This window comes from Neovison vison, chromosome 13, assembly GCF_020171115.1.
Source record: "Neovison vison isolate M4711 chromosome 13, ASM_NN_V1, whole genome shotgun sequence".
Classification (NCBI taxonomy): domain Eukaryota; kingdom Metazoa; phylum Chordata; class Mammalia; order Carnivora; family Mustelidae; genus Neogale; species Neogale vison.
Genome location: NC_058103.1, coordinates 115,170,858 through 115,196,043, shown reverse-complemented (window position 1 = coordinate 115,196,043; position 25,186 = coordinate 115,170,858). Strand labels below are relative to the sequence as shown.

The window sequence follows — 25,186 nt, the reverse complement described above, 5'->3', positions numbered from 1 at the left end:
GTGCCGTCTGAGCTAATTCCCCCAGGGAGAAAGAGGAAGAGTTAAGCCAGCGATGGAGGATGGACACACTCGCGGAGGGACGAATTAAAAGAGGGGGGACAGTGACTGATGCCCCTCCGAACAAATGCACCCTCGCCCCTCTGGTGGGGTCCGGCTGGAGTCCCGACTCCGCGTTCCCGCCTCTGAGCGGTGCAACCGCGCCCCCCAGCGCCAGCCCGGGGCACCCGGGGAGCGGCGCAGAGCCCCGCCCCCAGCCCGCCCCTCGGGGGCCGTGGCGCGCCTACGTGACGTGGCGCGTGTCTACGGCGGCGCACGCCGAGACGGAAGAGGCGCGGGCCGGGGAAGGAGCGGGCGGGCGGCTGCGGCGCCTCTGTCCCCATGGCGCTGTGGCGCGGCTCTGCGTATGCCGGCTTCCTGGCGCTGGCGGTGGGCTGTGTCCTCCTGCTGGAGCCGCAGCTGCCGGGCTCGGCGCTTCGCTCGCTGTGGAGCTCGCTACAGCTGGCGCCCGCGCCCCCGGGACCCGGCTCCCCTGAGGGCCGCTTGGCGGCCGCCTGGGACGCGCTCATCGTACGGCCGGCCCGGCGCTGGCGCCGCGTGGCCGTGGGGTGAGTGCCTGCGGGGCCTGCGTCTTTGGGTCTTTCCAGGAAGTGCGGGTGCTTCGGGCCTCCGAGGGCCGCCTTGGCGGAGTTCGGGCGGCTGGGGAACTGGGAGGTAGAACCGCGCGGAAATAGGGCTTCCCAGACGTTGCCGAGAAGGCTTCTCAGGGCTGGTGTCCACGCTGCCTCCTTGTTGAGAAGCGTCGGATGTCTGGGACCAGCCCTGTTCGTCACTGCTGCAGGGACTCATCGGACTGCTTTTTCCTCTTGCCTGGTCTCTGCGCCCCTCTGTCATCTCGGTAGGACCTAATAGCCTCTGCAAATCCCGCGCAGCCTGACACCCTCCTGTGCCAGTCTCCTTCAGTTCTGTTACAGATCTTTTGGCGACTGCCTTTTTGCGGTCACACTTCGAAGACATTCGCCTTCTTCTGAACGTCTTGAGTGGTGTGGTTCACTACCTTTAGCTACCGACTTTATCTCTCTTGTTTCTCCTTCTTAATACCGTAGTCTGGGAGACCGCCGCTATTGAAACTGCTCTCTCAAAGCTCACTGGTGATTTGTTGATTTTCCAATTCAGCTGCCCTTTTTTAGTCTTCGTTGTCAGCCCCGTGCAGTCTTCCACGCGCTGAACATGCCTTTCTCCTTGAAACTCTTTTCTTCCCTTGACTTCAGTGACATTGCGTATTTACTGTTCTCCCAACTCACAGGGCCTCCTTTCTTTGTATTCCTCATTGTTCCCATCACACTAACTTTAAACCTCGTCTCAATTCGATTTAAATATCTTGCCATCACCTCAGAAGCATGATACAAAAGCAGACCTTCTATGAAGTACTCTGCTAGTTTTTGTGAGTGCTTGAGGCAAGGATAGAGCAAAGTTATCTTGAAGATTAAACGAAATAATTGTGTAATCTTGCATGGTGTCTTCCGTAAAGAGCACACAAATGTTAGTATTTTTTTTAATATTTATTTTGAGTCATCTCTACACTCATTGTGGGGCTCATACTTAACCCTGCGATCAAGAGTTGCATGCTTCATGTACTGAGCTAACCCGGTACCCCATAGGACTCTTTTTTTTTTTTTTTTTTTTTTTTTAACCAGCATATAGTTTCTTCAGATAATATTTTCTTTTATCTCTTCTCTCAAGTTCAGGCCCTTTCTCCTACTTCTTATGAGTTTCTTTTGGGTTTTGTTTGCTTGGTTTTTTGTTTTTTAAAGATTATATTTATTTTGTGAGAAAGTGCACAGGTGCAAGTCGGGGGGTAGGGTCAGGTAGAGGTAGAGAGAGAATCTCAAGCAGACTCCATGCTGAGTGCAGAGCCCAGCATGGGGCTCCATCTCATGACCCTGAGGTTATGACCTGAGCTGAAATCAAGAGTCAGATGCTTAATGAACTGAGCCATCCAGGTGTTCCTCCTTATCAGTTTCTTAAGTGTCCTCCCTGGCTTTATGGACATTCAGCAAGTATCAGCAATTATATGGTATGTGTCAGGTCTGTGCTAGGCTCTGAGGATGCAAAAATGGGTGATGACAAAGTATCCACCTCATTTGTTGAAGATAGATACATTCATTATTAGTGTTCAGCCTGACATGACAGAATACCACAGACTGGGTGACTTAAACAAAAGGAATTTTCTTGTGGTTCTAGAGGCTGATAGTCTCAGAATGAGATCCTGACTAGCAGATGGCCTTCTTCCCACCACTTACCTATATGGACTTTCCTCTGTGCATGCGCACTCCTGGTGTCTCTTCTTGTTATATGGAGATTAGTCCTCTTGGATTATGGCCTCATTTAACCTTAATTATCTCTTTAAATAGTCTTTATCTCCAAAAACATTCACATGTGTGGCTAGGGCTTGAACATATGAATTGATGGGGGGACGGGGTACCCAGTGCTGTCGATGACAATTTGAAAAGTGCTTTCAGGACTAATGGTTTAAAAAAAAAAGTCAGGAGTGCCTGGGTGGCTTAGGGGGTTAAGCCTCTCTGCCTTCGGCTCAGGTCATGATTTCAGAGTCCTGGGATCAAGCCCCACATCGGGCTCTCTGCTCAGCGGGGAGCCTGCTTCCCTGCTCTCTCTGCCTGGCTCTCTGCCTACTTGTGATCTCTCTCTGTCAAATAAATAATAAAATATTAAAAGTCAGCCTTTGTGTCCCAGAGGATTACTAATTCTCCATCTAGTTAGATCTACTAATGGATCTAATAGATTAACAGAGGAGTGGAGTAAGATAGGTTTCAAAAGTCAGAGTGAAGCCAGGTACGGAGAATGAACACTAACTAGATCAACATTCTTACTGTACCCAGACACAGAGTTAATCCCTTCATCTGCATATTTGCTTGTGCGTGCTTCCTGTGAGGGCTTCAGTATCAGAGAAATCTGGGTTTGAACCTAGGCTCTACCATTTGTGGCCTTTGGAATGGTAGTCAACCCCCAGCTTCAATTCTTCTCAGCTAAAAGCAGTGTGACTACTTCCCTTTCTTACTGCGTTTTGCAGTTGGTGTGGTCTCTTTGAAAATGCCTGTCTTACATTCAGTGCTTCCTAAATACCAGGCTGCTTTCTCTGTCCAGAGTGCCATCCAGACTTCACCCCAGGGACCACTGCCCTTCTTTCCCTTTGGATTTTTCTTCTCTGCAGTTCTGCATCTTCTAATGATTATGATTACCTATTGCAGTATCTCAGGTATAGTGTTAAAAAGCTAGGAAGAACCTAAAGAAACATTTTGCAGATAATGAAGCAGCAGGGAGGTAATGAAAACAAGCATTCTTGCCTCTAAAGAACTTGCAGTCTAGAGGGAGCACTGAGCCCCCTTCTCCCGCCCCTCAAGGGTCTCTGGCAGTAGGCCTAGAAGCCCAGGCTCCCCTAGCCTTCTAGCCCCTTCCCCTTGTTTGGGCATTCAGCATCTGTTGTCTTGCTTTGTTTTCCAGTTATTTCATCTGTTTTTGTTTTCTCCAAACTCACACTATAATCTTAGACATTTCTTTCACACTCTGAAATTCTGCCTAAAGTCACATGAGCATAATTTTCTCTTCTGGTTCTCTTGCTCCTTTCCTCCCTTTAATATCCCTGAGAATAAAGCACCATAGGTGATGTGGTTGTTACATTCTTGGATGCTTTTGAATTGAGGGAAGAGCAGAGGGAGATTCTTGCTCTGATTAAAGTATAACTAGAAAGCACATTAGTTTGGTATCTGTAGATGTTCAGTGCTCTTTTTATTATGAAAAGCTACTGAATAAAAATTTTTCCTTTTTAAGTTTTTTTTCCCTTAGTATTCATGACATGATGAAGTCGGGGGGGGGGCGACAGAAAATATTCCTATGGTAGGTACATATTTTTAACTCAAAATTGGTTCTGCTGGGTTTTGCCTTGGGTTGCAAAATATGTTGAACATTGTTCCTTTCCGTTATAGGAGGGGAGTTGGTTTTGTTTTGTAACTTTTTTTTTTTTTACGATTTTATTTATTTGATAGAGAGACATAGCGAGAGAGGGAACACAAGCAGTGGGAGAGGGAGAGGGAGAAGCAGGTTTCCTGATGAGCAGGGAGCCCAATGCAGGGCTCGATCCCAGGACCCTGGGATCATGACCTGAGCTGAAGGCAGGCGCTTAACTGACTGAGCCACCCAAGCGCCCCTTGTCTTGTAACTTTTGTAGACTTCCTCCATTCTCATCTTTAAAGAACCAGACCATGTTCAAGGTCTTAGCATATCACTGGGGATGAAGGTGATGTATTTGTGCAAGCTGCTATTTTCAGATGTGGGCGTCCCTCAGTGTCTGAACTTTTGCTTTTCAGACTCAGGACCCAAATCCATTGGAAAACATTTTCTATATGGGCTGTTGGGTGGAAATAGTGTCTCTCACTATCAAAATTTGTACTATCTGAAACTCGGGAACCTGCTTGCATCCGAGAGCCAGGGAAAGCTCTCCTATTTAAGAGTTCACCCCTGGGGCTCCTGGGTGACTTAGTCCTTTAGACATCCGCCTTCGGCTCAGGTCATGATCCCAGGAGTCCTGGGATCGAGCCCCACATCAGGCTGCTTACTCAGCAGGGAGCCTGCTTTTCCCTCTGCCTGCTGTCTTCCCTGCTTGTGCTGTGCATGCTCTCTTTCTCTGCCAAATAAATAAATAAAATATTTTTAAAGTCTACCCTTTAAACATCTAATGTTACATCCAGTAGAAATAAAGAACTGAAGAACATCCTATATGGGTGTTCCTATATGGGGTGGAATTGAGACCATTTTATAAGGTATGCTTGGTTTATAATCAGTAGGGCTGTGAAAGGAACGTTATTTTAAACTTATCATTAAGCACCTGGCATATGAATGTCAGTGTGTTTTACGCACAGAAAAGCATAGTAACTCTTTCCAATTGACCAGAGTATGTATCTTTGTTTTAAAAGAATAAGAAAATTTGAGTATTTAAATTATGTTTGGTGGGGAGAAATCTTTTTACCAGCATGGGATCCATAGGGGAAAAATTAAAGAATCTTTATGATGTGGGTGCGGTGAGTTTGTGTCATTAGGAGAGATGTGTCTCTTTCTTGCCCTTGTAAACCTTGCTTGAGTGATGTCACCCCTTCATAAAAAATTATAAAAATTATATATTTTTTAATTAACATGTATTATTTGTTTCAGAGGTACAGGTCTGTGATTTATCAGTCTTAAACAATTCACAGCACTCACCATAGCACATACCCTTCCCAGTGTCCCTCACCCAGCCACCGCATCCCTCCCACCCCCAAACCCCCAGCAACCCTCAGTTTGTTTCCTGAGATTAAGGGTCTCTTATGGTTTGTCTCTCTCTCTCTGGTTTCATCTTGTTTCTGTCCCTTCCCCTATGATCCTCTGTCTTGTTTCTCAAATTTCTCCTGTCAGTGAGATCATATGATAATTGGTTTTTTTTTAAGATTTTATTTATTTATTTGACAGAGATCACAAGTAGGCAGAGAGGCAGGCAGAGAGAGAGGGGGAAGCAGGCTCCCTGCTGAGCAGAGAACCCAATGTGGGGCTCTATCCCAGGACCCCGAGGTCATGACCTGAGCCAAAGGGAGAGGCTCAACCCACTGAGCCACCCAGGCGCCCCGATAATTGTTTTTTATTATAAAAGTAATGCATGCTTATAAGAATCAGAACTACATCTAGCGAAATATAAAATTCCTCGCCCTTGCCCATCTCATTCCTCTTAGAGTTTACCACCATTAATGAATTCATGTGTTAATTTCCAGATCAAGAGCTTTTTGTTGTTGTTGTTTTTAAGAGACTAGAAGGGAAACATAGCTCTAGTCTACACCACAATCCAATCGTTTGGGCCTTTCTTATGAATGAATATACTTTCTGCTTTCGAAGCTGCTCAGAATTACCCCTGGAAGCCCATCCATTCTTATCACCAGAAGCTTACTGTTGGCCTACTGTGAGCTTTGGCCTTCTCAGAAGCTTCCAGCTGCCTGTGTGGTCATCTAGCCCCCCTGGCAAAAATGACATCCCTAGTAGGCAGAGGCAGGAATCAAGGTGATTGTGGGGTGGGGGACAGGAAGTCCTTCTCTAGGTAGCCAAATTATTTGACCCTTCTCTAAGGGATGGCTTTTAGGAAAGTAACACTAAAAACATATAAATCAGAACTTTTCTGGTTTGTATTTTTATAGACAGGCCAAGCCAGACAACCATAGTGCCTTAAAATTTGTTTCCATAGAGACAACTAGGTAGTGCAGCACTGGCTTCTCTCAGGCCCTTTAAAGGTCTTGGTTTGGTCCAGTGAACACCTGCCAAGTGATGAATTGTTACCAGGCTACAGATGTGCCTCAGCCTTTAAGGCGCCACTTAATTGTTTAAAAGTTTCAGCTAGGAGTATTTAGACATTAGGTATTTAGCGAGTGTTACCACCATCCTAATGTGTCTTTGAAGGGAAGGTATCTGATATTTAGCCTTTGATCAAAAGTTATATTTTGCTTACTTTGCACCAAGCAGTGTTCCTAAGCATATATTAACTTAATCTTCAATAGAGTTCTATGAGTCTAACACCCACATTACACCATAAATGATGAAGTTGAGAAATTAAAGTGACTTGCCCAAGTCAGAAAGCCAGTAGGAATCCAGACAGTATGTCTCTGCCAACATTTTCTCAGAAATGCTGTATTTGTATTATGATAACTTTGTTCTCAAATGCTGAGCACCTGTTTTCTCTTTGTAGCTAGCTTAAAAGTTTGCCACACTGGGGATGCCTGGGTGTCTCAGTTAAGCATCTGCCTTTAGCTCAGGTCATCATCCCAGAGTGCTGGAATCGAGTCCCACGTCGACCTCCTTGCTTAATGTCTCTCTCTTTCTCACAGATAAATAAAATCTTTAAGGAAAAAAAAAAAGTTTGCCATCCTGTTGGAAAGATTCCGATCCTAAGATGTTTGTCCAGATAAAGGAATCTTCCTCCTGCCATAGGCTATTTATTTCCCTGTCCAGATTTCGATCCACTTCCTTGGTTTTTCTGTTTGGATACAGTTCCTGGAAACATTTCTCTGTTATTAAATGCAGAGTAGCTTCCATGGTGCTGCTTCTCTTTTCTTTCACACTGCCTCTTTCCTCCTTCTTTCCAGAGTCAATGCCTGTGTGGATGTAGTGCTCTCAGGGGTGAAGCTCTTGCAGGCGCTTGGCCGGAGTCCTGCGAATGGAAAAGATCACACCATTCTGCATTCAAGGAATGATCTGGAAGAAGCTTTTGTTCACTTCATGGGGAAGGGAGCCGCAGCTGAGCGCTTCTTCAGCGATAAGGAAGCTTTCCATGACATTGCCCAGACTGCATCAGAGCTCCCAGGAGCCCAGGTCTGTTTGGTTCACCAGCAGTAAATTAAGATAAGGTGGGGAAAGATAGCTTTTTGTATAAGGTTCCTAGAAGCAACCAAGTAACTTTTCCTCAGTCTCTCTGGAGGGTGATTGTTAGGAATCCAGTTCCGTAATATTTTCCTTTCTGTCAAACTGTGTGTCTGAACTTTTCATTAACTCTACTGTTTCTAGTCAGTTCAATTCAGCCAACATTTGGAAGCATAGTTACCAAAATTTTGGTCCTAGTTCATCTATCAAATTGCTCTTTTTTCATATTACCCAAGTTGAAGGTAGTAAAGATGCCCACTCTTGTTTGTGGCTGATAATGTGGAATAATAATATGGCTGAGTCCTTCCTGAGCAGGAGAATAAGGCTAAACACACAGAGCGCTAGTTGTAGCTTGTGCATGGGCAAGGGAGTCCTGGATCCTCACCTCTGCTCTGGTGGCCCAGAGCCAGGTTCCTTACCTCAGCAATACCGATGCTTTGGATAATTTGGATAATTCTTTGTGGTAGGGGCTGCCCTGCACAGGTGAGATGTTCAGCAGCATCTCCCACATCTACCCACTGGATGACAGACAATAGCACTCTCTTCCTTCCCTAGCTGTGACAGTTAAAAAGGTCATGCTCAGTTGTTCCCAGGCTGGGGAGAGGAAGGAAGCAAAATCACATTGGTTGAGAAGCACTGGTCTAGATCAGTCGTTCTCAGACCTAAAACACAGAATCACTTGTGGGGGGCGGTTAATGAAACAGATTCCTGGGCCTTACTCCCAGAGTTTCTGATTCAGTAGATGTAGGATGGGACTCAAGAACTTACTTCCCTACTGGGAAGTTTCCTGGTTGCATTGATGCTCTTGTTCTGAGGACCTTGTTTTGAGAACCCCTGGTCTACAGGATAGGACCTGTCAGACCTAGGGGTCCCCAAGCCCACACGGTGATCATAAATAAAGCCTTAGGGCACACATGGTTCTGATACTTTCTTAAGGTTCACATGGAGTAAGAGGCAGTGCTGGGCCTGGACATCCCAGGCCCTTAACCCCAGCATACCTTCAGCTACACATGCCCTCACACCTCCTTTGAGACTGACTTTTGATTGTTTATTTCAGCGTCTGTCTACCCTACCACCCCCCCCCCAGTTTTTCCTACTCACCTAAAATCTTGCCTTGGCTAGTCACATCAGTCTAGATGTGGTTCTTGCTAGGGGAGCTCCTTAATGCCATTTTTTTTTTTTAAAGATTTTATTTATTCATTTGACAGACAGAGATCACAAGTAGGCAGAGAGGCAGGCAGAGAGAGAGAGGAGGAAGCAGGCTCCCCGCTGAGCAGAGAGCCCGATGCGGGGCTCGATCCCAGGACCCTGAGATCATGACCCGAGCCGAAGGCAGAGGCTTTAACCCACTGAGCCACCCAGGCACCCCAATGCCATTTTTTTTTAAGTTTTTTTTTTTTTTTTTTTTTTAATTTTATTTATTTATTTGACAGAGAGAGATCACAAGTAGGCAGAGAGGCAGGCAGAGAGAGAGAGGAGGAAGCAGGCTCCCTGCTGAGCAGAGAGCCCGATGCGGGACTCGATCCCAGAACCCTGAGATCATGACCTGAGCCAAAGGCAGCGGCTTAACCCACTGAGCCACCCAGGCGCCCCCCCAGTGCCATTTTTAATTGGTACTTTTCATGGGCCATTTTAATGACCACTTTAATTTTGAGAACTTTCAAGGTTTTAAAGTTCTTTTTGCTTTTGAAGCTTCCCATTTGAACATTAAAGTGGGCATGGGCGTTACCCAGCCAAGTTTGTAAAGCAAACAGCAAGCTGTTAAAATGTCGGCTGGAGTCATTTTTATAGCTGAGTTCACTAGTGAGATTCTGATCTTTTATGAAAGTATCTCAGTAGTTCTAACATGGTGACAAGTCTGCTGCTAAAAGTCTTTATTATCATTGTATTTGAACCACTAATTCAATTTCTATTCTCTTCTGCCTTGATCCTGCCTTTTGTTTCATGATGCAAAAAAAATTTTTTTTTCTATAAAGATAGCTTTTTGATTGTCCAAGTTATTTCTTAAAAGTATGAGGTCTAAAATGCTCTCCTTACCTTCCGCGAGGGCAACACTTCATTTGATGTCTTTTCAAAGTCCCTTAAACTATAAGCAGATTGATAAAACAGTAGTTAATAACTATTACATGAAAATCTAAAATCCACTTCATAAAATCTTAATATTTTCCCCCAAGATTTTTAGTAAATTCATCTGGTCATAATAGTCAAATAAAAATTCATGCTAAAATGTAAAAGACCAAATTTTAGCCTGTATCTCACAGAAAGCTTTAAATTTACCTATAGGAAGCAGTTATTGTTTACCTGAATCTGGAGTTGGTCAACAGGAAGCTTAGGATGAAAGTGGTGTCTAGAATCTAGAATTGAATTGTTTAGTCTGTGCCTCTGCATGTGGTCGAGGGCTAGAAGGTGAGATAGTGGCGTTCCATCTGAGCAAGAGTATTGATTAGGCTTCTCAGTTTTCATAATGGAGCATCAGCCTTATCCTATTTGTCAGGTGTCCAAAGCATGTGGATCTATCCTTAGTCAGCAACATGGAATACCAGCCTTGAGTCTTCTGCCTCTCCAGCACCAGGTCTGCAGCTGAAAGGAGTGGTGTTTAGGAGACATAGTTCTACGTTAGGACCCATTACCCTTAGACTTGCTCCTGGGAAAGCCTTTATATTTTCTAACACATCTTTCTTGAAATTTAGCAACAAACACTTAACCGAGCGTTTACTGTAGTAAGAAGAGAGCCAGTCCTGCATTGAGGGAGCTAGTCATGTACCCAGATGACAGTAGCCCAAGTGGACAAGGGCTTTAGTGGAGTTTGAGTATAGGGATGGCAAGGGATCTCTAATCCTGTCTGGGAGGGTGGCTCTGGAGGCTGAGGTGGCAGTGGGGAAAGAGGGACAGCAGGCATGACAGAAGAGGTGCGTGCAGGTGATTTTTGAGAAGGAAGTGGGGATTTCCCAGTGCATGAGAAGGGCTGGGCATCCAGGAGAGAGGAATACTGTGTGCTAAAAGAACAAAGACCGAGGAAGACAGGCTCAGAGAGCTATAGGCATGGTGTGGGAGGGAAGCACAGGAGAGGAGGTAGAAAAGAGAGCACAGGGTTGGGGGGCAGATAAAGAAAGGCCTGTGTGCCTCATTTACAAGTTGAGTTTAGTTTATTGAAGTATCTATTGAATGATTTTTAGGAGGAGAGTAACACAGTCATATATTCATTTCAGTAGGACTGTGGCACAGAAGATAAGATCTGTCCACATTTTTCATGTTTCCTTTATCTCTTCTAGCTTCCTGAAAGCTCAAGGCCAGATCTGATCTACAATTAAGGCAGTTACACTAATTTTCATGGTTAACATATTTGGGTTTTTTTAGCCTTTGTTTATAATTCATTATCTGTGAACCTAGGAGGTTAATAATTTTATTAAAACCTCATCTGTGTGTTACTGTTGTAAAGTAGCCTCCAAATTTTGGGGGGGGGGATGGACTATAAATTGAACAAATTTAAAAATTACTAAGCTTGGGTAACATGGGTTGTTAAAATACTGTCTAATAACTTTGAAACTATCTTACAGCACTATGTAGGAGGAAATGCAGCTTTAATTGGACAGAAATTTGCAGCCAACTCAGATTTAAAGGTAGGTCAAATTCCCAGATTAAAATCTGTATCTTTCACTAGTATTTGAATAATTTTGGGAGCTAGAATAAATATTCATTTTATGGACCACCTAGGATGTGCCAGGCCCTAGGTCTCTTGTTAGGAGGTAGTACGGTACTAGTGGGACAGTAGTAACAGTTAGTGTTTCCTCAGTGCTTACTGTGTGAGGAGACTGCTTTGCATAGGCAAGCTCTGTTAGTTTGACCCACATCTGAGGCCAGTTGGTGCTGTGGTTGGTATTGTAATTGTCTTGCTTTCCACATGAAGCTTGAGGCATGAAGAGGGTCATAGTTAATCAGAAATGGAGCTTTTCTAACCTAGAACCCTAGCCCCCATATTCTTAAATATTATATCACATGACAGTTGAGAGGATTTGGGCTGTGGAATCAGTACCTGGGACTAGGGAACACACTGATGAGAGAAAAATAGAGTTGGCTATATTGATGATCCTGGATCCAGAGTGTTGGGAAATGAAGGCCTTTAGATGGAAGTCGATAGGGGAGGGTGTCTTCAGGTCTTAAACCATTTGGTTTAAACGGAATTAAAAATTACTGCTATATTCAAAATAACATGTGAGTAGGAAAGTTCTCTGCTATGAGTTGAATAGGGGGAGGCCAGCAAGGAGGTTTTTGCTCTTGCAGTATTGTAAAATGATTAAGATTTGAATTTGAGCAACCAGAAGGGAAGAAACAGATGTGTCTGAAGCCTACTAAAAATGGACTCACTTGAGGAGTGCCTGGGTGGCGCAGTCGTCTGAGTGTTTGACTCTAGACTTCTGCTCAGGTTATGATATCAGGGTCATGGGATGGAGCCCCATGTTGGGCTCCATGCTGGGTATGGAGCCTGCTTGAGATACTTTCCCTCTCCCTCTGCCCTGCTCCCACCATGTACTTGTGTTTGTGTGCATGCTCTCAAAAAAAAGAAAAAAATGAATTAAGATAGAATCACTTGATGCTAAACCATACATGAGGACAAAGAAGATAGACTCGACAAAGATGAATCCAGAGTAAACAAACTTGAGAATGCAGAATAGATGTGGCTACTGATGACAGTGGGGAATCATGAGTAGTCCTCAAGTTTGTGGGACCTGGCCTGAAAATAGAAATTTAGGTCAGGAGCACAGAATCAAAACCCCAGAGATACCCAGAAATACAGATAATTGGCTATTTGAGGAGGAAAATGCATATGGAGCCACATTGTACACCAAGAGATAGATGTGGAGAGCATGTTAAAGTGTGAGCAGTGGCATTTTAATAAAAATTAAAGTTCTTATAAAACATTAGGATTGGAAATACAGATTTTTTTGTAGCCACTGTCTTTAAGGTACTAATTAACTCCCAAATAGAGACTGGAAGTTCTAGGACTGACTTTCAGAAATACTAAACCATACATGAGGACAAAGAAGATAGACTCGACAAAGATGAACCAAATGTGGTTTAGTATTTCTGAAAGTCAGTTGATAGAAGACCAGTTATAAGCTCGTTAGAGCCAGGCTTTTCCCATCAGAATCCTGGTCCCCAAAAGGCATTCTCATGACCCTGAGAAGTAATTCTGGCTTCTGAGAGGACAACACCCCAAAAGTTCTGGGTGAATACAGGATTGACCTTTCAATATCGACCTCTTCAGAGGCCAGCATTTGCTCTTGGTTTCTGGAAAAGCCAGGCCTAGGACCAGTCCAATTGGAAGACATCCTGGTAAAGTAAGTCTGGCTTTGGTGGGAGATTGAGAAAAGAAAAGGGATTTTCGACACAGGCCTCCTAACAGTCTGAAGAAGTAAGATACTAAGACCCTTTTGAGCATGAGAAAAGAGGTTAAGCAATGAGCCTCAGGACACCTAGCGTGGAATTAACTGAGCCAGGATTCAAGCTCTGGCTCTCCGTGACCTTAACGACTCTGTACTAATCTCTCAGATTTAGTTTAACCTGCTGAAATGCTTCTCAACAAAGTGATCGTCTGAGATCAACCAGAGGTTAAGGGCTAGGTATTTTCCAAAGGTAATAATAAAAATAATAGTTAACGCTTACATAGTTCTTATTATATGTCAGGCACTGTTTTTAGTGCTTTGTATATATATGAATTCATTTAACTTTATGATGCCCTATAAGAGAAGTCCTATTATTATCCCCACTTTGTAGATAGGAAAAATGAGGCATGAAGAAATTATAACTGTTCAGGGTTGCACACCCATTAAGGGTGGAGCTGGGATTTGAACCCAGGTATTACAGCTCCAGAGTTCACACTCTTTTTTTTTTTTTTTTTTTTTAAGATTCTATTTATTTGCCAGAGAGAGAGAGCGTACACACAAGCAGGCAGAGAGGCAGGCAGAGGCAGCGAAAGAAGCAGGCTCCCTGCTGAGCAAGGACCCCCCCGATGCGGGACTCTATCTCAGGACCCTGGGATCATGCCTGTAGCTGAAGGCAGTGTTCAACCAACTGAGCCACCCAGGCATCCCCAGAGTTCACACTCTTTTTTTTTTTTTTTTTTTTTAAAGATTTTATTTATTTATTTGACAGAGATCACAAGTAGGCAGAGAGGCAGGCAGAGAGAGAGAGAGGAGGAAGCAGGCTCCCTGCTGAGCAGAGACCCTGACGTGGGACTCGATCCCAGGACCCCGAGATCATGACCCGAGCCGAAGGCAGCGGCCCAACCCACCGAGCCACCCAGGCGCCCCCAGAGTTCCCACTCTTAATGGCCATGCTGTATTGGTCTCAGAAGCAGTATAGCAAAGGCAAATTTAGTGGAATAGTAGAATGGAAACTGTGCAGGGGGTAGAGAGGGCCTTTAGAAAATGTATTTATGGGGGCGCCTGGGTGGCTCAGTGTGTTAAAGCCTCTGTCTTCAGCTCAGGTCATGATCCCGGGGTCCTGGGATTAGGCCCCACATCGGGTGCTCTGCTCAGCAGGGAGCCTGCTTCCACCTCTCTCTCTCTCTCTGCCTGCCTCTCTGCCTACTTGTGATCTCTGTCATATAAATAAATAAAAATCTTAAAAAAAAAATGTATTTATGTTGTTTAGCCAAGAATTAGGAATAGATACTATATTTCATCAAATACTGTTTTTGCATCTTTTGAGATTGAATGGTTTTCGCTTTTCAGTTTGATATGTGATAATTACATTGGTTTCCAGGTATTAAACCAACCTGAATCCTTAGGATAAACCTCACCTGGTTCGATGTATTTTCATTTTTCATATTGATGGATTCAGTTTACAAAATTTTGCCTTAAAAATTTGCATCAGGCACCTGGGTGGCTCAGTTGGTTAGGCGACTGCCTTTGGCTCAGGTCATGATCCTGGAGTCCCGGGATCGAGGCCCGCATTGGGCTCACAGCTCTCCTTGTGGAGCTCTCCTTCTCTCAAAGAAATACATAAAATCTAAAAAAAATTAAAATTGGTGTCAATTTTTATGAGGTCTGTACTTTCCTTGTATGTCTGCCTGGTTTTGGTATCAGGGTAATACTGACCTTATAGAATGAGTTGGGAACTGAGCCTGGGTGGCTCAGTTGTTAAATGTCTGCCTTCAGCTCAGGTCATGATTCCAGCATCCTGGGATCGAGCCCCATATCAGGCTCCCTACTCAGTGGGGAGCCTGCGTCTTCCTCTCTAGCTCCCCCGTGCTTGTGTTCCCTCTCTAGCGATCTCTCTGAGTCATAGATAAACAAAAATCTTTAACCAAAAAAAAAAAAAAAGTTGAGAAATATTTTCTTTTTTTTTTTTTTTTTAAAGATTTTTATTTATTTATTTGACAGAGAGAAATCACAAGTAGACAGAGAGGCAGGCAGAGAGAGAGAGGGAAGCAGGCTTCCTGCTGAGCAGAGAGCCCGATGCGGGACTCGATCCCAGGACCCCGAGATCATGACCTGAGCCGAAGGCAGCGGCTTAACCCACTGAGCCACCCAGGCGCCCCGAGAAATATTTTCTTAATTGTTTGTAGAATTCACCAGTGAAACCCTTTAGGCCTCGAGTTTTTGATGTGGAAAGGTTTTTAACAACAAATGTGATTTCTTTAATAGATATGGAGAAATTCAGATTTTGTTTCAAGGAATTTGTCCATATCCTCTAATTTGATGAATTTATTGGCATAAAATCGTTGTATTCTCTTATCCTTTTAAGATCTATAGAATCTACAGTGATATCTCTTGTTCTTGATATTGGTAACTTATATTGTCTTTTTTCTGGGAAGTTCATCCTTTTCTTGAAGTACAATTGACACAGAATATTACTTTTAGGTGTATAACATAGTAATTTGATATTTACATATGTTACAAAATACCATGATAAGTATAATTATCATTTGTCACCATACAAAGATATTATATTTTCTACTATATTTCCTATGCTCCCCATCCCTATGACTTATTTTTTTTTTTAAGATTTTATTTATTTATTTGACAAAGAGATAGCACAAGTAGGCAGAGCAGCAGGCAGAGGGAGAGGGAGAAGCAGGCTCTCTGCTGAGCAGGGAGCCTGATGTGGGACTCAATCCCAGGACCCTGGGATCATGACCTGAGCTGAAGGCAGATGCTTAACCGACTGAGCCACCTAGGCGCCTCTCTATGACTTATTTTTAAGTGGAAGTTTGTACCCTATCCCCTTTACCTTTGTTTGCCCGTCCCTCTACCACCTTTCCCTCTGGCAGCCATGAGTTCATTCTGTATATTCAGGAATTTTGTTTTGTTTGTTCTTTTTTTTTTTTCTTCTTTTTAATTTTATTTTTTATAAACATATATTTTTATCCCCAGGGGTACAGGTCTGTGAATCGCCAGGTTTACACACTTCACAGCACTCGCCATAGCACATACCCTCCCCAATGTCCATAACCCCACCCCCTTCTCCCAAACCCCCTCCCCCCAGCACCCCTCAGTTTGTTTTGTGAGATTAAGAGTCGCTTATGGTTTGTCCCCCTCCCAATCCCATCTTATTTCATTCATTCTTCTCTTAACCCCTTAACCCCCCATGTTGCATCTCCGCTTCCTCATATCAGGGAGATCATATGATAATTGTCTTTCTCCGATTGACGGATTTCACTAAGCATGATACCCTCTAGGTCCATCCACGTCGTCGCAAATGGCAAGATTTCATTTCTTTTGATGGCTGCATAGTATTATGTTTTACATTGAAGTAAAATCAAATTCACTTAGCAGAATATCCTGTAGGCCCATCCATGTTGTTTTAGATGGCAAGGTTTAATTCTTTTTTATGGTTGAGTAATATGGCATTGTATATATATAGCATCTTCTTTAACCATTCATCTGTCAGGGATATTTAGACTGATTCCATATCTTGGCTAAAGTAAATAATGCTGCAGTGAACATAGGGGTAGGTTTGTTTGTTTGTTTGTTTGTTAAGTAGGCTCCATTCCTAGCACAGAGCCCAACAGGGCTTGAACTCATGACCCTAAGATCAAGACATGAACTGAAATCAAGAGTTGGATACTTAACCAACCGAGCCACCCAGGCATCCCATTATTCTTTTAGAATTAGTGTTTTCATTTTCTTTTTTTCTTTTTTTTTAAGAGTTTATTTATTTATTTGACAGACAGAAATCACAAGTAGTCAGAGAGGCAGGCCGAGAGAGAGGAGCAAGCAGGTTCCCCACTGAGCAGAGAGCCCATTGTGGGGCTTGATCCCAGGACTCTGGGATCATGACCTGAGCCGAAGGCAGAAGCTTTAACCCACTGAGCCACCCAGGTGCCCCAGTGTTTTCATTTTCTTTGGGTAAATACCTAGGAGTAGATGTGCTAGATCATACAGTATTTGTATTTTTAATTTTTTGACGAATCTCTGTTCTGTTTGCCAGAGTGGTTTCACCAGACTGTTACATTCCTGTCAGTGGTGCATAGTGGTTCCTTTATCCTCAACATCTGTTGTTTCTTACCTTTTTGATACTGGCCATTCTGAAAGGCATGAGGTTATCTCTCACTGTGGTTTTGATTTGTGTTGCATTTCCCTGATGATGACTGATGCTGAGCATCTTTCAGTGTGTCTGTTGGGCATCTCTTTGTCTTTGGAAAAATATCTCTTCCAGTCCTCTACCCATTTTTTTTAAAGTCAGGTTTTTTTTTGGTGTAAGATAGATGAGTTTCTCACATATTTCATTATTAACCCTTGATTCAGATACTTCATTTGCAGGTACCTCCCATTCATTGGGTTGTCTTTTCATTCTGTTGATGATTTCTTTTGCTATGCAAAGCTTTTTAAAGGTTTTTTAAAATTTATTTATTTGACAGAGATCACAAGTTGGGGGGAGGGGCAAGCTTCCCGCTGAGCAGAGAGCCCTATGCGAGGCTCTATCCCTGGACCCTGAGATCATGACCTGAGCCAAAGGCAGAGGTTTTAACCTACTGAGCCACCCAGGTGCCCTGATGTAAAACTTTTTAGATTCATCTAGTCCCACTTGTTTATTTTTGCTTTTGTTGCCCTTGACTGAGGAGACAAATCAAAAAAATACTGCTTAGACTGATGTCCAAGAACTTATTGTCTGTTTTAGGAGTTTTATGGTTTCAGAACTTAGAAGACCTACATGTAACCCATTTTGAGTTTCCTTTTGGATATGATGGAAGAAAGTGACCAAGTTCCATTCTTTTGCAGGTAGATGTCCAGTTCTCTCAACTAATTTATTGAAGGAACTGTCTTTTCTCCATTGTATACTCTTGCCTCCTTTGTCATTGAATGGCCATATAAGCATGGGTTTATTTCTGGGCTTTCTATTTTGTTCCATTGATCTTTTATGCCAGTACCATACTGTTTCAATTACTATAGTATTGTGTAATGTAGCCTGAAATCTGGGAGTGTGAGCCTCCAGCTTTGTTATTCTTTCTTGAAATTGCTTTAGCTGTTCATGGTCTTTTCTGATACCATATAAATTTTAGTATTATTTGTTCTTAGTTCTGTGAAAACATGTTATTGGTACTTCAGTAGGGATCCCACTGAATCTGTAGATTGCTTTGGGTAGTATGGACATTTTAACGATATTAATTTTTCCAGTCCAAGAGCATGGTCTGTCTTTGCATTTATTTGTGTCATCTTTGATTTCTTTCATCACTGTCTTACGGTTTTCAGAGTTCAGGTTCTTCACCTCCTTGGTTAAATTGATTCCTAGACATTTTATTTTTTTTAATGATTCACTTTTTTTTTTTTAACATTTTTTAACATTTTATTTATCTATTTATTGTGAGAGAGAGAAAGAGCACAAGCAGGGGGCAGCAGGCAGAGGGAGAGGTAGGCTCCACCCTGAGCAGGAAGACTGATGTAAGACTCACCTCAATCCCAGGACCTGAGCCAAAGCCAGAGGCTTAACCGGCTGAACCACCCAGGTATCCTAACATTTTATTCTTTTTTTTTTTTAACTTTTAAATTTTTTTTAATAAACATATCATGTATTTTTATCCCCAGGGGTACAGGTCTGTGAATCGCCAGGTTTACACGTTTCACAACACTCACCATAGCACATACCCTACCCAATGTCCATAACCCCACCACTCTCTCCCTCCCCCCACCCCCAGCAACCCTCAGTTTGTTTTGTGAGATTAACAGTCTCTTATAGTTTATCTCCCTCCCGATCCCATCTTGTTTCATTTATTCTTTTGCTACCCCCCAAACCCCCTCATGTTGCATCTCCACTTCCTCATATCAGGGAGATCATATGATAGTTGTCTTTCTCCGATTGATTTATTTTGCTAAGCACAATACCCTCTAGTTCCATCCACTTCGTCGCAAATGGCAAGATTTCCTTTGATGGCTGCGTAATATTCCATTGCATATATGTACCACATCTTCTTTATCCATTCATCTGTTGATGGACATCTAGGTTCTTTCCATGGTTTGGCTATTGTGGACATTGCTGCTATAAATATTCGGGTGCATGTACCCCTTCGGATCACTACATTTGTATCTTTAGGGTATATACCCAATAGTGCAATTGCTGGGTCACAGGGTAGCTCTATTTTCAGCTTTTTGAGGAACTTCTACGCTGTTTTCCAGAGTGGTTGCACCAGCTTGCATTCCCACCAACAGTGTAGGAGGGTTCCCCTTTCTCCACATCCTCGCCAGCATCTGTCATTTCCCCACTTGTTAATTTTAGCCATTCTTACTGACGTGAGGTGGTATCTCATTGCGGTTTTGATTTGTATTTCCCTGATGCTGAGTGATGTGGAGCATTTTTTCATGTGTCTGTTGGCCATCTGGGTGTCTTCTTTGCAGAAATATCTGTTCATGTCCTTTGCCCATTTCTCAATTGGATTATTTGCTCTTTGGATGTTGAGTTTGCTGAGCCCTTTATAGATTTTGGATACTAGCCCTTTGTCCGATATGTCGTTTGCAAATATTTTCTCCCATTCTGTCAGTTGTCTTTTGGTTTTGTTGACTGTTTCCTTTGCTGTGCAGAAACTTTTGATCTTGATGAAATCCCAGTAGTTCATTGCCCTTGCTTCCCTTGCCTTTGGCAATGTTCCTATGAAGAAGTTGCTGTGGCTGAGGTCGAAGAGGTTGCTGCATGTGTTCTCCTCAAGGATTTTTGATGGATTCCTTTCTCACATTGAGGTCGTTCATCCATTTTGAGTCTATTTTCGTGTGTGGTGTAAGGAAATGGCCCAATTTCATTTATCTGCATGTGGCTGTCCAATTTTCCCAACGCCATTTGTTGAAGAGGCTGTCTTTTTTCCTTTGGACATTCCTTCCTGCTTTGTCGAAGATGACCATAGAGTTGATGGTCTTTTTCTGGGCTCTCTATTCTGTTCCATTGGTCTATGTGTCTGTTTTTGTGCCAGTACCATACTTTCTTGATGATGACAGCTTTGTAATAGAGCTTGAAGTCTGGAATTGTGATGCCACCAACTTTGGCTTTCTTTTTCAATATTCCTTTAGCTATTCGAGGTCTTTTCTGGTTCCGTATTAATTTTAGGATCATTTGTTCCATTTCTTTGAAAAAAATGGGTGGGAGTTTGATAGGGATTGCATTAAATGTGTAGGTTGCTTTAGGTAGCATAGAAATTTTCACAATATTTGTTCTTCCAGTCCATGAGCATGGAACATGTTTCCATTTCTTTGTGTCTTCCTCAATTTCTTTCATGAGTTCTTTGTAGTTTTCTGAGTATAGATTGTTTGCCTCTTTGGTTAGGTTTATTCCTAGGTATCTTATAGTTTTGGGTGTAATTGTAAATGGGATTGACTCCTTAATTTCTCTTTCTTCTGTTTTGTTGTTGGTGTAAAGAAATGCAACTGATTTCTGTACGTTGATTTTATATCCTGACACTTTACTGAATTCCTGTACAAGTTCTAGCAGTTTTGGAGTGGAGCCTTTTGAGTTTCCACATGTAGTATCATATCATCTGCAAAGAGTTATAGTTTGACTTCTTCTCTGCTGATTTGGATGCCTCTAATTTCTTTTTGTTGTCTGATTGCTGAGTCTAAGACTTCTATTACTATGTTGAATAGCAGTAGTGATAACGGACATCCCTGCCATGTTCCGGACCTTAGCAGATATTTGCAGTGGGTTTTTCATAGATGGCTTTGATAATATTGAGGTGTGTGCCCTCTGTCCCTACACTTTGAAGAGTTTTAATCAGGAAGGGATGTTGTACTTTGTCAAATGCTTTTTCAGCATCTATTGAGAGTATCATATGGTTTTTTTTTTTTTTTGAGAGTATCATATGGTTTTTGTTCTTTCTTTTATTAATGTATTGTATCACATTGATTGATTTGAGGATGTTGAGCCAACCTTGCAGACCTGGAATAAATCCCACTTGGTTGTGGTGAATAATCCTTTTAATGTACTGTTGGATCTTATTGGCTAGTGCTTTGGTGAGAATTTTCACATCTGTGTTCATCAAGGATATTGGTCTGTAATTCTCTTTTTTGATGGGATCCTTGTCTGGTTTTGGGACCAAGGTGATGCTGGCCTCATAAAATGAGTTTGGGGGGTGCCTGGGTGGCTCAGTGGGTTAAAGCCTCTGCCTCCAGCTCGGGTCATGATCCCAGGGTCCTGGGATCGAGCCCCACATCGGGCTGTCTGCTCTGCAGGGAGCCTGCTTCCTCTTCTCTATCTCTCTGCCTGCCTCTCTGCCTACTTGTGATCTCTGTCTGTCAAATAAATAAATAAAATCTTTAAAAAAAATAAAATAAAATGAGTTTGGAAGTTTTCCTTCCATTTCTATTTTTTGGAACAGTTTCAGGAGACTAGGAATTAATTCTTCTTTAAATGTTTGGTAAAATTCCCCTGGAAAGCCGTCTGGCCCTAGGCTTTTGTTTGGAGATTTTTGATGACTGTTTCAATCTCCTTACTGGTTATGGGTCTGTTCAGGTTATCTATTTCTTCCTGGTTCAGTTGTGGTAGTTTATATATCTCTAGAAATATATCCATTTCTTCCAGGTTGTCGAATTTACTGGCGTAGAGTTGCTCATAGTATGTTCTTAAAATTGTATTTCTCTGGTGTTAGTTGTGATCTCTCCTTTTTCATTCATGATTTTATTTATTTGGGTCCTTTCTCTTTTCTTTTTGATAAATCTGGCCAGGGATTTATCAATCTTATTAATTCTTTCAAAGAACCAGCTCCTAGTTGATTTGTCCGATTGTTTTTTTAGTTTCTATTTCATTGATTTCTGCTCTGATCTTTATTTTTTCTCTTCTCCTGCTGGGTTTAGGCGTTCTTTGTTGTTCTTTCTCCAGCTCCTTTAGCTATAGGGTTAGGTTGTGTATTTGAGACCTTTTTTGTTTCTTGAGAAAGGCTTGTATCACTATATATTTTCTTCTCAGGACTGCCTTTGCTGTGTCCCACAGATTTTGAACCATTGTGTTTTTATTATCATTTGTTTCCATGAATTTTTTCAATTCTTCTTTAATTTCCTGGTTGACCCATTCATTCTTTAGAAGGTTGCTGTTTAGTCTCCATGTATTTGGGTTCTTTCCAAATTTCCTCTTGTGATGAGTTCTAGATTCAGAGCACTGTGGTCTGAAAAATATGCAGGGAATGATCCCAATCTTTTGATGCCATTTGAGACCTAATTTATGACCCAGGATGTGATCTATGCTGGAGAATGTTCCGTGTGCACTAGAGAAGAGTGTGTATTCTGTTGCTTTGGGAAGGAATGTTCTGAATATATCTGTGATGTCCATCTGGTCCAGTGTGTCATTTAAGGCTTTTATTTCCTTGTTGATTTTTTGCTTGGATGATTTGTCCATTTCAGTGAGGGAAGTGTTAAAGTCCCCTACTATTATTGTATTATTGTTGATGTGTTTCTTTAATTTTGTTATTAATTGGTTTATATAGTTGGCTGCTCCCATGTTGGGGCATAGATATTTAAAATTGTTAGATCTTCTTGTTGGACAGACCCTTTGAGTATGATATAGTGTCCTTCCTCATCTCTTATTATACTCTTTGGTTTAAAATCTAATTTGTCTGATATAAGGATTGCCACCCCAGCTTTCTTCTGATGTCCATTAGCATGGTAAATTGTTTTCCACCCCCTCACTTTAAATCTGGAGGTGTCTTTGGGTCTAAAATGAGTTTCTTGTAGGCAGCATATTGATGGGTTTTGTTTTTTTATCGATTCTGATACCCTGTGTCTTTTGATTGGGGCATTTAGTCCATTTACATTCAGGGTAACTATTGAGAGATATGAATTTAGTGCCATGGTATGGCCTGTAAGGTGACTGTTATTGTATATTGTCTCTGTTCCTTTCTGATCTACTACTTTTAGGGTCTCTCTTTGCCTAGAGACCACCTTTCAATCTTTCTTGTAGAGCTAGTTTGGTGTTTGCAAATTCTTTCAGTTTTTGTTTGTCCTGGAAGCTTTTTCTGTCTTCTTCTATTTTCAGTGATAGCCTTGCTGGATATAGTATTCTTGGCTGCATGTTTTTCTCGTTTAGTGCTCTGAATATATCATACCAGTTCTTTCTGGCCTGCCAGGTCTCTGTGGATAAGTCTGTTGCCAATCTAATGTTTTTACCATTGTACGTTACAGACTTCTTTTCCCGGGCTGCTTTTAGGATTTTCTCTTTGTTGCTAAGACTTGTAAATGTTACTATTAGGTGATGGGGTGTGGACCTATTTTTATTGATTTTGAGGGGGGTTCTCTGCATCTCCTGGATTTTGATGTTTGTTCCCTTTGCCATATTAGGGAAATTCTCTACAATAATTCTCTTCAATATATCTTCTGCTCCCCTCTCTCTTTCTTCTTCTGGAATCCTAATTATTCTAATGTTGTTTTATCTTATGGTGTCACTTATCTCTGGAATTCTCCCCTCGTGGTCCAGTATTTGTTTGTCTCTCTTTTGCTCAGCTTCTTTATTCTTTGTCATTTGGTCTTCTATATCGCTAATTCTTTCTTCTGTCTCATTTATCCTAGCAGGAAGAGCCTCCATTTTTTATTGCATCTCATTAATAGCTTTTTTTATTTCAACTTGGTTAATTTTAGTTCTTTTGTTTCTCCAGAAAGGGCTTTTATCTCTCCGGAGAGAGTTTCTCTAATATCTTCCATGCCTTTTTCGAGCCCAGCTAGAACCTTGAGAATTGTCATTCTGAACTCTAGATCTGACATATTACCAATGTCCGTATTGCGTAAGTCGATAGCCTTCAGTACTGCCTCTTGTTCTTTTTTTTTAATGTGGTGAGTTTTAAAGCCTTGTCATTTTCTCCAGATAAGATTATATGAAGGAGCAAATAAAATACTAAAAGGGTGACAAAGACCTCAGGAAAATGTGCTTTAACCAAATCAGTAGAGATCCCAAATCGTGGGAGGGAGAAAGGGGATAAAAAGTAGTTCAGGAGGGCGCCTGGGTGGCTCAGTGGGTTAAGCCGCTGCCTTCGGCTCAGGTCATGATCTCAGGGTCCTGGGATCGAGTCCCACATCGGGCTCTCTGCTCAGCAGGGAGCCTGCTTCCCTCTCTCTCTCTCTGCCTGCCTCTCCGTCTACTTGTGATTTCTCTCTGTCAAATAAATAAATAAATAATCTTTTTTAAAAAAAAAAAAAGTAGTTCAGGAAAAAAAAGTTGAAAACAAATATTTTAAAATATTGAAAAAATATTTTCAATAAATATTCAAAAGACCTGTTCTAGTCACCAGTCTAATATATATATATTATATATATATATATAATGGTGACTGGTGACTAGAACAGGGTCATACACTTAATTTTGGGAGTATTTTGGTCTCTTAGAAGAAACTACCTCCCAAAATTTTAAAGAATGGAGAACATATATAAGGGTAGACACAATGAAGGGATGGAATATGCCTATAAAGATAAAAAAAATTTTTAATTTCTAAAAAAGGAGTTGATAAAGTAAGTTGGTTGGGAGAATAAAAGAAAAGAAAGTGGAGAGAATTTGCTCAGGCTGGAGACTAGAACAAGCCCGGAGCTAGGTTTTAGGGTATATTTTGTTCTATTAGGAGAATTTGTACCCCAAATTTTTTAGAAGAAAAAACCCTATGTGTATACAAAAAATATAGTTAGATACCATGAAGGATAAAATATGACTATAATAATGAAGGTTCAAAAAAGATTATAATTTTTTTGGAAAGATATTATTTTTTTGAAAGATTATTATTTTTGAGATAAACTAGTTAAAAAAACATTGAAAGAGGAAAGGGTAAAAGTTAAAAAAATTTAGCAGAAGAAAAAAAAATTAACTGCAAGACTAAAGAATCATGGGGAAAAAGCCATGAATTCCTTGCTTTGCTTTCTCCTCTGGAATTCCACTATTCTCTTTGGTAAGTGAGCTTAGTCTTGGCTGGATTTCTTGTTGATCTTCTGGGGGAGGGGCCTGTTGTAGTGATTCTAAAGTGTCTTTGCCTGAGGCGGAATTGCCCCGCCCTTACCAGGGGCTGGGCTGAGTAGTTCTGCTCGGGTTCAGTTTGCTTTGGGGAGCTTTTATTCCCTGAATGCTTTCCATAGAGTTCCAGAGGATGAGAATGATAATGGCGGCCTCCCAGTCTCCGTTGGGAGGAGCGGAGAGCTCAGGGCCCCACTCCTCAGTGCGCCCTCAGAGAAAAGCGCTCAATCACTCCCCTTCAGATAAAAGCGCTCAGTCACTCTCTTCTCCCTGGTCTCTGGCCGGGCCGGGAGCTCATCCAGCCTGTGACCTGTTCAAGGTAACCCTGAGTTGCAGG

At 42.1% G+C, this 25,186-nt stretch overlaps 1 protein-coding gene across 2 annotated transcripts in view; it reads left to right on the top strand.

Annotated features, from left to right (window-relative positions):
* The first annotated feature begins 342 nt into the window (after positions 1–342).
* ADPGK (ADP dependent glucokinase) overlaps positions 343–25,186 on the top strand; it is a 44,540-nt gene continuing 19,696 nt past the window's right edge. For both annotated transcript variants that reach the window (XM_044229683.1, XM_044229682.1), the window contains exons 1-3: positions 343–605; positions 7,173–7,398; positions 11,004–11,066. In XM_044229683.1, the coding sequence (XP_044085618.1) occupies positions 379–605; positions 7,173–7,398; positions 11,004–11,066 (516 nt within the window). In that variant the 5' untranslated portion in view covers positions 343–378. The remainder of the gene's footprint in view (positions 606–7,172; positions 7,399–11,003; positions 11,067–25,186) is intronic.